The sequence below is a fragment of the Melanostigma gelatinosum genome, assembly GCF_949748355.1.
Source record: "Melanostigma gelatinosum genome assembly, chromosome: 16".
NCBI lineage: Eukaryota > Metazoa > Chordata > Actinopteri > Perciformes > Zoarcidae > Melanostigma > Melanostigma gelatinosum.
Genome location: NC_136649.1, coordinates 23,544,058 through 23,556,645, shown reverse-complemented (window position 1 = coordinate 23,556,645; position 12,588 = coordinate 23,544,058). Strand labels below are relative to the sequence as shown.

Here is a 12,588-nt window from a genome sequence, read left to right as displayed (position 1 = left end):
CTTCAGTATGTTGCTGGATTATCAAGTGTGTGCAGCGCATTACACACGAATTAGGCCGCCGCCTCCAGAGAGCTCTGCAGTACATTCCAGCTGAAATAAAGAGTGATTATTCTGTCAAAATGTCTTCTGTTCCACCCACACTAATTGTATTTCATCACGTTGGTGCTCATTCCAAACGCTTTGCACAACCTTTGTCATGTCCTACACTATATATAACAGTGCTGTTTGACAACGTTCTGCTAATCCTGCAAGTCAAGTGCAAATGCAGAAGCCAAGAAATGAAGATTATAAAGTAATAAAACAACCAGTGAAGCTCATCCATCATCACCGTGAGTGTGAAACATAATATACAGTGAAGACTTCATTCAAAACGTCTGAAGCAACAGCTGAAGCAGACACTCCTGCACATGAGGTGAATGAAGTTGCAGGCGGTTGAGCATGTGAAGCGCCTCGTACTTCCGTGGCTTCATGTTCCTTCTGGTTAGCTGCTCCTCCACACGAACAATCGATTTGCAGCTCAGAAGACGTCTCGATGTTGAGATTTAAACTGGGCTGGGATGATGGATGAGCTTTACTGTTTGTTCCATTTGGTGACTAAATGAATGACGTTTTCATTGTTTTAACAGCATTTCAACAACATGTCAACGTGTCGTTAAGACCTGCTTCACGTTAAGACGTTCATTTAAATGCTTTTGAATTATCGCACGTCTAATATTGTACCTTTAAATGATGCTTGGTGGGTCTTTGTCAATGCAGCTTATTTTGTGTTTGGTATATTTTGACACAATTCTCAAGACCTCTCAAGTCTCTTTGATAAAGTAAACCAGCTGCATTCATCAGCTCATGCACGCTGCAGTTTGGGCAAAGAGGGCGTGGCCTCTCTCCAGCTCCACACAGTGCTGATTGCTGATGGATTGCAGCTGTTTTCTAAGTTAAATTTCCGCTAATTGATTTTTACAACCTGCTTTTATTTGTAATTGTAAAGTAAATGTAAAGTAAGTAAGTCCTGTGTTACTTTTGCTCACATGGTGTACATTTCTAAATATAGTTGTTTATTAAAATGACCACGCACTGACTGACGCACCAGACGCAGGCGGCGGTCGTATTAAAGCAGCATGTAATGTATGTGTTGTGTACGGTTGGTGAGGGACTGTGTGCAATGTGTTGCTGTTTCATGTGCTGCACACAGGTTGAGTCATTTCCACGGTGCTGGTTGGTCTCTGGTGCTCTGCTCTGTGCTCTGTGCTCTGTGCGGTGGTAGTTCAGGGGTGGGAGGTCAATGTGTTGCTCCAACAGCATTTTGAGCCCCAGAGTCCCCGAACAGGTGAATCCGGCCTGCATGAATTATTCTGTCTTCCATGTTGGCAGGACTCAGTCTGGTGGAGGACTTCCCGTATGAACCGGAGGAGAGGGGCTCTGACTACGTGCGTCTGGCCTCCATTGCTGCAGGTGAGTTTGCAAGTGTTTCTCTGCAGCATCCGTTATTCACACAAAGAAGAACAAACGAGTGGGTCTCGACCATGTCGTGTGTCAAAGAAAGAGCAAATGGAGATGCGATCCCGCGTGGTTTCCACGGAGCAGATGGAGGTTTATTATGTGCAGGTGTTTGATGAGTAACAACCCACACTTTGCTTCTGTCTTGCCGCAGGGCAGGTATGTGCTGCTGTTAGCCTCGGAGGCACAGATTAATTACCTATTTACTTTAATGCATCTGAAGCAGCAAAACTCAGGGGGGGGGGGTATGAAGAACAGAGAAAGTGGAAGAAAAACAGCAGCGAGAGGGAGAAAGAGACACAGGAAGCAAGAAGAAGAGCTGCTTTGTTTACTCAAACAACGCTGGAGGTTTGGAAAAAAGAGAAGCGGCACAAAGGAGGAGGAGTTAACGTGTTTATCGTTCACTGGAGAGGACATCAAGTCAAGTGCATTGTTTTCTCTGATGGCAATTACACTCCGCATGAGTAAAGCTGAGATGAAGCGTCTGCGCAGCTTAAAGGACGTAAATGAAGTGATTAATGTGGAAGGCATTCATGCATATGCCATACAGTGTAGTGATAAATGCCCCACATGCACAAAGAACATTGAAAGAAGTGGATCTCAAAGGCACAGAAGCTTGCTGCAGTCACTCACATTATTTAGTTGTGCGTAGAGTGAGATGACAGATGAACTGTGCTCACCTGTACGTGTGAGACAGTATGGATTAACGTAAGACAAAATCAAAATACGAAACGATTCAGATTCAGTGGCCGTCCCCTTCCACGTGCTTCATAATGCGTCTTTGTGAGCTCGTACATAAGCTGCTTGTTGAAATGACAGCGTGTGTTTGAGGCTGCTTTGACTCCCAGCAGCATCACACCTGCACTGTGCTCAGCCGCCTCATACATTTCACTCCAGCGACTCCATGTGAGGTCAAAGTTGACATCCGTGCCGTGCATCGCGACAAGTCGACCGCCGAAGCAACAAAGTCGTGATTCGTGGCTGTTTTGCCGCCCTTACAGCGTCTCTCCCTCAAACGGAGTCATGACCCTCTTCAAAGATGCAAGCCGGAGATACAGCTCATCATGTGTTGAGGAGTATTCAAACTACAGAGTACTTCACCCTTCACCAATTCATCAGTTAGCGTGAAGTCAGTGGTTTTAAGAAAGTCTCTGTTTAACATGAGGTGTTCTGCACCAACAAAGAGGCTTTTAATGCATCATTGGCCTCTAAGAGGGTGGAAACAGTTTTTCCTCACTAATATTTTCTACTTCATGCACCTTGGTACCAAGACAAACACCAACAGTTTTGTTTTCTTTATCGAATGCAGGTTGGTCACAAGCTCGGTCAAGAAAGAAGGAAACCAGGATCCAAAATGACACAGTGAGGGTGAAGTGCGGAGCTTTAATTTGAGGGTTTTTACATCCCGATGAGGGCAACAAAGACAAATACTCTCCCCTGGTAGGATTGAAAAGGAGGGTTTGTATTTTACAGATTGCAACAGAGAGCAGAACTACGTTGGCCGACGTGAAAACATGAATGACCCTTTCTAGTGTTTGGTTTGTCCATTCTGGGCTACTGTAGAAACATGTCGGCCGGCTCCAATAATAGGACCCGCTCCGTATGCAGAAAAAGAAAGCTCGTCATTCTTAGGTTATGATAGACATTTATATACATTTACATTTCGTGTTTGTGTGGATCGTTTATCGCTGTAGGAGAGCGCTGCGGATAACCTGTGTTTTGTGAGGGAGTGTTGGCTCTCTAAGGCCATTCATATTTCATGTGACAGCTGGGTGAGAGCCCAACTCACCGGGAGACACAACTACAGGCAGTTTACAAACTAATGAGCAGTACTGTCTGCCAGAGAGGCTGAGCGTCAGCATGGCTGTATTGACTGGGAGGTCGCTTGGGAGAAAAACACACACGTGATGATGGATTGGAAAATATTGCAGCCAAAATAAGACGGTTGTGAAAGGGGCTTTCAGCTGCAGCCACATGAGGTGGCTCACTGCCGTGGAAGTCAGGGAGAACGGGCACTGAGGGAAGCAGAGATGGACAAAGTTGAGGAAGAGGGGATGGAGGAGGGAAGAGACAGATGGAGTAGTGGGTGCGCTGAGAGCGTCGGGCACACAGCGATGGAGGAAGATGGCGAGAGGACGGAGGGAGTCGGGTGAGTGCGGGGCGGCCCCAGCTGCATGGAGAGCGATTGTTGGATAGATGGATGAAGGGAAGGAGCAGTAATTACAGGCCTTGTGCGGTTGGAGAGATGGAGCAGACCATTTCTCAGCACTGCCACTATGCATTAAGCCAGCAGAATGAAATATTCAGCCATTAGGTCTCAGCGGAAGCACATCCAGTGCCCGAGCTCATGCAACATTGAAACACCATTCCTGCTCTATTCATTGCACGGGGCGCGACTGCATCTAATCATCATTTTGGTTTAGTTCGCACTTCAAGACACACATTTCTGTTTCTCATCTGTAAATGCAACACTACATGTGAGAGTGGAGAGTCAATACCGACTCCAATTAGACCTTGAAATCATTGGTAAACATTGCCTGGGATTTGAATTTCTCAAACCACACAGCAGGATGAAATGCTTTCTGCTTCCCATTTGTGTCGTCTTCTTCTTCCGTCTAGAGTCTGAAGTAACGACGGTGAACCGCTGCCTGGATGCCGCCAAGGCGTGTAACATAGACGAGACGTGTCAGAAGCTCCGTACGGAATACGTCTCGTCTTGCATCCAGCCGTCGGCCCGCTCGGGGCCATGTAACCGCCCAAAGTGCAGCAAGGCGCTGAGGAAGTTCTTCGACCGCGTCCCCCCTGACTACACCAACGAGCTGCTGTTCTGTCCCTGCACCGACACGGCCTGCTCAGAGCGCCGGCGCCAAACCATCGTGCCGTCCTGCTCGTACGAAGACCAGGACAAGCCCAACTGCCTGGCCCAGCTGCGGATCTGCAAAACAGACTATGTGTGCAGGTGGGTATTTGAAATGTTGTGTTGGACTACCTGCAGCCATGAAAACTGTCCACTTCATTTCCTGAGTTGGCATCACTCGATTCACTGAACTGATTATATGCTGTGGCTTCTTTTAAAGGATCACAAAGTTGTTTTCCATGTGTTTGCTCAGTTACTGCAAATTATATACACGTTGCATTAATGCTAAAGCACACCCGAGTTATCAGATGGTGCTTGAACTTTCTTTTGTCTTAGAACAGTATAAAGTAGTGATTTAGAGTTAAATAGGTCGGTGAGGTGAGGGAATAAGTAATCCATGACAGATTGAATTGGAAAGACACGGTGTGTTCAAGGGCTGCTCTGAAGCTGTGATGTTCAGGACTTTTCGGTTTTTTCGGGTCTCCACCAAATATATATGGCTCTGTAGAATCAGCTCTGGAGCTGGTTGCGAACTTTGTCCATCTAAACCTGGGCAGGTAGTGTACAGTCACTTATTCACAGATGTTTTTGTCTTAAAACATCTGATTGCTGCTGGAAACAAGTGCTCTGAAACCAAAACCATGAGCTAAAAGAGGCTACAAAGCTCTATTCTGCTGTAGATTTGAGTAATAGTTCTCTGAGCGAACACTTTCACATTATGCAAAAAAATGTAGGTTTTAAAGGCTCAGTCATACCTGCATAGAAGTGCTGTAATAGTGGATTTGCTCAAATAACAATCCATCTTGACAGTATAAAGTATAAACTGCTCCACAAAAGAGGCATTGTTTGTAGAATCAAGTCTTGAGCTTATTATTCCGTTAGCAACGAAGTTAACTAACTTGACAGTTTGCAAGCTAGCTACGCTGGAGACTTTTTACAGCTCATCAGTTTGCTGGTCTTGGCTGCCTTTGATTGGCTTTCCTTGATATTTGTTCCCTACATCAAACCAATCTCACTCCTCATGTCTAAAACCCAACAAACCCAACCAACGAAGATCAGATTCGATTAGAAAACTTCATTAATCCCCAGTGGGGAAAGGCGACGGACAGCAAGGAAAGTAGCTATTGGCAGTCCTTAAAGTCGCTAGAAGTCGCTAAATGACGTCATCGCCTAATTTGCATAATTGTAATGAGCGTTGTAGGAGACAGGCGGGAACAGTGGCGGCTTTGCGCATGCGCGATTCATTAGCAGTCTGGACCGGAGAGTGAGGGTCTCCTCTACTGTCAGACTGACCACCTTTGAGTGCTTTGAGTCGGCGGAGGGGCTCACGCAGCTCCCGCGTGCCGAACGGTACGTGCTTTCACGTCACAGTCAAAACACCAGAAAAGTCTCCAACAACGGCAGAAAAAGTAGCTCGATTTGTCGCTCGTAGCTTTTGACAAAAAAAGTTGCCATGAGGGTTTGGAAAGTCGCCAAGTTGGCAACACTGCGGGTGCTCGCAGAGTAGAGCGGGTCAAGCCGTTGCCCTAGTTCGGAATTTAGCATCCCGGCTAGCTAGCTTGTTAGCAGTTAGCTCGCCAGCTACGGAAATTCACCTACTAGCCTTGGTCACAATGTCGCCACACCTTTAGCAGCACCTCTGGCTCTTTCACAAAGACAGTGATGGATTCCGCTGTGCTACTGTCTGCTGTTACCAGGGCTTCGTTGTGAATGCACCAACCCCAAAAACTGCAAAACAGCACAGCTGTAAGTGGCTTCAAGTTCATTTTAATGGCTAATGCGGTGATATCTTCACCGCTGTCGTGTTCAATTTGAAATGCTTTGTTGATGTGGTGACCTCACACAATGACTTTCCTCAGGACAATAAATGGCATTGTGTGTGTTGGAAGATAGGTCCGGCTGGTATGATATGTTCATTTAGATTGAATTAGTCAGCTGTGTTTAATTCCTTCAATTGTTCCACTCATTAATTATTAATTAGTTCAATTAAACGCAATTCAATTAGTTCAATTAAACTCAATGCATACATTTTTAGCAAGGCAAGAAGCGGCCGTGTGAAGCAGTGATTATTCGATTATTATCACTTGGGATTCTCACACGACTTTCCTGACAAAGTGGTCAGAAAATATATATCAATGTACGGCCAAGACGTCATCAAGATGTACAAGCTTTATGAATAAGTATATTTATTCTGTGTCAAACCCTTGTGTACATGACACATTGATGGAAACAAATATGTCATTCGACTTTTAATTAGTTGTCTACGTCCAATCATAAAACGAACAATGTCTCAAAAAGTCATTACAATTCTGAGAGTGTATTTCTCTCAATCACTGGAGACTGAAAACATGGAGTTCTCGTACCCATCAAGTCAGCCTCCTCTCGCTGACAGCAAATGGTGGCCAGCATTTAATCTAGTTCCTCTTCAAATGTCAGAAAGACAAAGGGCTTCATCTGTCACGGCCATCGATCAGGCATTATCCTCTGCTGCCGCCCCGATGGATGGGGGCACCTCAAGGCGCCTGCGTGGCCCGCCAATCCCGCACCAGTCCGCTGGCATTAACCGGCAGGCTGCAGAGGATGCCTTCAGTTAGCGCTCAGCCTATGATTTTCACGCACATCATTACAATGACATGACAAACGAGGGGAGAGCGGGGGGTCGTGGTGCCCCGAGGGGAGAGCGGGGGTCGTGGTGCCGCTGATGCGGTATGATGGCCGCGATGGCCTTGTGCGACGATGATGATGAGGCTGGATGTCTCGGCGGCTGGCAGGAAAGGTGAAGGAGGGAAGGCGGAGCGGCTGTGGGAGGAAATATTTATATGGAAGATCCATATTTGTCGAATCTCCTCGCGGCCAGCCCTGCCAGACGGCGCCTGCGGTGTTTAGAGAGCAGAGCCACGGCCCATCTTTGCCCCTCATTGACTCTTTACAGCCTGGCAGCCTTCCAGAACACAAGTCGCTGAGAAAAGAGGGGAGGCAAGAGAAAGAGGGATGATTGTCGCCAGGGGTGACTGTAGTTGTTGAAGTGCTGCAGCGCGGGGAGATGATGTTGGAGTGTAGGTAGGCAGAGCAGCGTTGTGGGTTTCAGATCCACATCTAGTCGCTGAGAGAACCGGTGCCGGCCAGCTCTCAGTGACACCATGTGTGCAGCATCCAAGCACGGGTAAATGATGGATGGCATGTTATTGCTCCCACAGGTCTCGCTGGGCACAGTTCCAGTATGATTGCCAACCTTCGGAGCAGAGCGCCGGTGGCTGCAAGCAGGAGAACTACGGAGCATGTCTACTTGCGTACACCGGCCTGATTGGTAAGAACTAAATCTTTCTGCGCCAGCTCCGGCTCTCCCGCCTTCTGTGATGGATCAGGAACAAAAAGGTTTTAGAGGGAGGAAGGCGGAGCGCAGACAAGTGCACCGAACAGGACTCAAAAGAATGAATCAACGATTGTGATGAGAAGCGCGGTGCAACAATCGATGGAGCGCTGATTAATGTGGCTGCAGCAAGTCGTTGGCATAAGTGCAATTACAGCTATTGACTGGTGTTTTGAGAGAATTCTCCCTGACGTGACGATGAGCGGGCGCAGGCGGAGGACACCGATTATTGTACTTCAGATACAAACTTAACAAAAGATCACATAATACACAAAAGCCCACTCAATCTAAACGTGTCATTATGGGACAACAATAGCGCAACTGAACTGCAAAAAGAGGCGAAAAGAATAGTTGTTTAGTTCGTTAACTTGGAGGGGCTGAGTGAGACGGATGCAGAGAGACGGAGACAGAAAGCTGTTCACCAGTGATTGGCCATTCCAGACAACTGAAGTAGAAGTGAGACTCTGAGGTGTTGTTTGGAATGCGGGGACACAGAAAATCAATGGAGGTAAATCCAAACTTTTTTCGCCACAGTGCCACAAAGTGCAGCAATTCTATTTCCCACCTCTTTAAAAACACACACGCCACCAGGCGTTATTACCCTTTCTGAACGACTTCACAATCACTTCCTGCTGAAAAGCTCCAAAGGCAAAAAGACACACAATAAAACGTGTGCCTCTGTGATGGTGGCGTGACTTTGTACTGCAGGTCACTGCACTCATCGAAGTCCACGAAGGAAACTAACACCAACTAACGCTAGGAATGCTAAACAACTGCCACTGGTCTTGCCGTTTGTAGCATCAAATAACATTCACTGTCAGATCAATGGCTAGATGCTGTAAAAGCTCTTATTTTACACGATTGACCAAGAAAATCACATTTTGAGATAATTGCCTGTCACGAAAGATCAGAGAACATTGTAGCAAAAACCAATTTCTTTGAAATGGGAAATATGCAGGCGAAATGTCAAACATGTGATCAGCAGGGCGTCTCCGTCTCTATTCTCTCCACTTTCATCTGTTCCTCTTTTTCATTTCCTCTCCCAATGAATACATTTACATGCACTCGAATCAACATCAAACTTCTGATCAAAACGTCTCTTTTTCTGAGGTATTTATAAAAGAATTATCAAATTGAAGAAAAAAAACCTTAAATAACAAAAGACAGAAAAAACGGTAAGATATTGAGCTCACTTACCTAAATGTGTTCTTACTCCTGTGATCGTATGGTCGGGTTCAAGCATTCTGTTTGTGCAAAGCCGGTAATGTGAGGAGTTGTATGACTTCACTGTGCCTGTAGTGAACACGTACAGAACATTGTTTCTCCTCCTCCTCTCTACAGGAAGCACAATAACTCCCAACTACCTCGACAACTCCACGTTCAACGTGGGACCCTGGTGCTCCTGCGCAGCGAGCGGCAACCACAGGGAGCAATGCTCCGACTTCCTGACTTCCTTCCACGACAACGTCTGCTTGAGTGAGTAACAGCTGACCTCTGGCAACACAGCAACACCGACACAGAGACACGCGTGAGATGAAGTCTGCAGTCGTGAACAAAATGAGCGATGTTTTGACACCTTAAAGAACTTTGAAGTACGATAACACCACGAACACCACGCGGCTCAGCCTAAAACACTTTGTGCAGTTTTAAGGTTTTACATCTGCTCTTTGTGGTGAAGTGTGTTCATAGATGAACAGAAGAACATCCTTTACCCAGAGTTCATAGGATTGAACTGGTTTTATTTTAAATGCTTTTCAAAGTTAGATTTGTTTCGACCTAATTTCATTAAATTTGACTAAAATGACACCATAACTATGCAAGCATTGCACTGTTGGGCTGGTGGTGTAGAGAGAGCTTTGAAACGGCGTCTCGACATCAAGTGGATGAAATGCGCAGAAGATAAAGCAGAAGAGCTGAAGAAGTATTCAACACGTCTCTCAGCTCTTCTGCAGAATTGATCTCCTCATCTAACTCTGACAGCAAACTGAAGTAATACAACATATATGTTATTTATTTCAACGATCAACAATATTAGGCCGGTAGGAATAGAATGGGAGAAGAACAGACATTCCCATCAGATAGATAGATGGTCTGGAAGCAGACACTTTCATGTGTACAGCTGTAACCGCTGTAGCAGGCTGACCTCCGTAGAAACCGACTCACAGTAAGTTGCAGACTCACTGAGGTGAACGAGCTAACGGGCAGTGGAGTGGCACAAAGCACGGAGAGGAAACATCGTGGTTGGACTTACAATAAGTATCTTCGCTCTGTAAAACGCAACCAACATAAATACTGAAAACGCATCTCAACACAAGGCGACACGGACACCGGTCTCCTGGGTTACAGTCCTGTTTGTTTGACCCTCCTACCATCAGTAGTCTTTCTCAGAGTGTGTACCGCCTCACTCGCTCGGAGTACGTAACATATTCATGTTTATGCGTTTACATTGCAGTCAGTACAGACTTCATGGTAAAATGAAAGAAGAAGAAGCCGCAGTCGGTACCTTTTGTTGTAGCTTTTATTCACTCAACAACAACAACAGAACAGCTGTGATGATTTGAGATCATCCCTCTGAATGAGTGACAGTAACAGTGACAGAAGAATGACGAAGTAATACAAGCTGTAGCTGCTGGTGTCACACACACACTGGTGTTTATTCTGAGTTATTAATGTTTCTAACAACAGAAGACAAATTCTTACAAAGCTGTCGACATTCATAACAACACGCCTGACAGACCGGTGACACCAGTCACAGTACAAACAAACCGCAGCTGCCGTCATGTGGTGACGAAGCAGGATGTCAGTGTTCAGCTCATACCGGGTTACGTCTGCGTTCTCGTACAAAGAAACTGAATCAACTTCCCATCAGGTGTCACACGAGCGTCGCAGCTCTGCATCCAGCGGACTCGCCTGCTCTGCGTCTGCCGGTCTCACCAGCGTGTGACGGTCCAGCTGACGTGTGACTGGAGCATCTCGCTGCTCCGCTGTCTTCACACGCCGGGCCGGTACCAGACGTACCGGCTGGCACTCAACATCTGAGAGTGAACAGCTCGCCACACATTCGTTATGCTCTATGTTGTCCAGTTTAAAGTATACATATTCTTAAAATGAATTATTTATGATTTGACAGGCCATACAATGTGCTCGAGCTTCTTCTCCAGCATCAGTCTCCAGAGTGAGATAGATTCTCTGCTGCTGTCCCTGTAGATCAGGGTCTCAAACTCATCTCACTCTGGGCCACATCAGCATCATGTTTCCCTCAAAGGGCCGGTTAACTGTAAGACTGTATCACTAACTTCTCCTAACATGTTGGTAAATAACTCTCTCTGCATTTGATCATTGTTTATTTTTAAAACAAAACTAGAGAAAAGACATGAGGAGATGTTTGTCTCCTTCATGCTGACTGCAGAGTGTCCTCCCCCTGACAGTGAGTGGTACTTTGAATCAGGACCAAATCTGAACATTGTATCAGTTCTATTGCATCTATAAATACAGCACCAGCTACAATTGGTTGTTTGTGCCTCTGGTCCCGAAGGAACCCGATGCATTGTTATTTAAAGATATTATTTATTTTAAAAATCACTAATTAGAACAGAAAACACTGATAAAAAGTCATGTGAAATTGGAAGGAATGAAGCAGCTGTGAGGTATGCTGAGTAGTGAACCTCGGGGGTCTGCAGGACCACAGCTTCAGGGTTAAACTGCTCAATAATTCCTGCAGGCAGTAATCTAAAGCAGAACCACGTTCACTTGTGTTTTTATATAAATGCTGATTTCTCTCTGTCAGCTGACAAATTAATAATCAGCAGGAGCTTTGAAGCACTGAATGCTGTTTCCTTATACGGAAATGCTCTCTACAGGAAATATAGACACGGAATAGACACCTGACAAAATGTCACCACATCGATAATACGTGAGATACTTCTTGATTTCTTAAACGATGTGGCTGCTTATAAAAGCTGGTGAACACTCTGGGTTGGAGAGAAGAGGGAGGATATCTGGTCAGAGCGTCCTGTAAACAGCCGAGCGTGTGACGGTAGAATAAGATACAGCTCTAACATTCACCAACGTGCTGGTTAATCCAGTAAGAAGCGTATTAATCCAGTAAGCAGCGGCATGTCCTCAGCGTCAAAGATGGAAACAAAAGCATAACGGCGAGCGTCTGGAGGAGTAACCGCCAATAAGAGAATAAACATTCACGAAGAACAAACCGACCGAACTGATCTCATTGAGAGCATTGTCTTCTTCTCATCGGACACAACTCTCTGTGCAGTGAATCACTACTTGGCTTGCTATCGTGGGTTTTAATGAGTTCGTCAGTGATTTAAACTTGCAGCTGCAATTTTTTTTAATTGTGGAAAATAAAATTAAAGTTAGACTTGAAAATAAAAGTACCCCCATGGTCGAAATTATGAGAGCATCTTTGTGTACTGACATTAATACTATGACTGTTTTAGACTTATCAACATGCTATACTATGACTGTTTTTGACATGCGATGCTATGACTGTTTTTGACAGTTTTTCGACATGCTATACTATGACCGTTTTTGAGTTTTTCGACATGCTATACTATGACAGTTTTTGACAGTTTTTCAACATGCTATACTATGACTGTTTTTGACTTTTTTCAACATGCCATACTGTGACCGTTTTTCGACATGCTATACTATGACCGTTTTTGAGTTTTTCGACATGCTATACTATGACCGTTTTTGAGTTTTTCGACATGCTATACTATGACTGTTTTTGACTGTTTTTCAACATGCTATACTATGACTGTTTTTGACTTTTTTCGACATGCCATACTGTGACCGTTTTTCGACATGCGATGCTATGACTGTTTTTGACAGTTTTTCGACATGCCAT

At 45.3% G+C, this 12,588-nt stretch overlaps 1 protein-coding gene across 1 annotated transcript in view; it reads left to right on the top strand.

The window, feature by feature from the left end:
- The window catches only part of gfra4a (GDNF family receptor alpha 4a), a gene marked incomplete at both ends in the record, with an annotated part of 121,796 nt that overhangs the window by 83,654 nt on the left and 25,554 nt on the right, over nucleotides 1-12,588 (top strand). Inside the window, 4 exons of the mRNA XM_079287257.1 lie at nucleotides 1,369-1,449; nucleotides 4,114-4,453; nucleotides 7,549-7,658; nucleotides 9,063-9,197. Coding sequence (XP_079143383.1) covers nucleotides 1,369-1,449; nucleotides 4,114-4,453; nucleotides 7,549-7,658; nucleotides 9,063-9,197 — 666 coding nt within the window. The remainder of the gene's footprint in view (nucleotides 1-1,368; nucleotides 1,450-4,113; nucleotides 4,454-7,548; nucleotides 7,659-9,062; nucleotides 9,198-12,588) is intronic.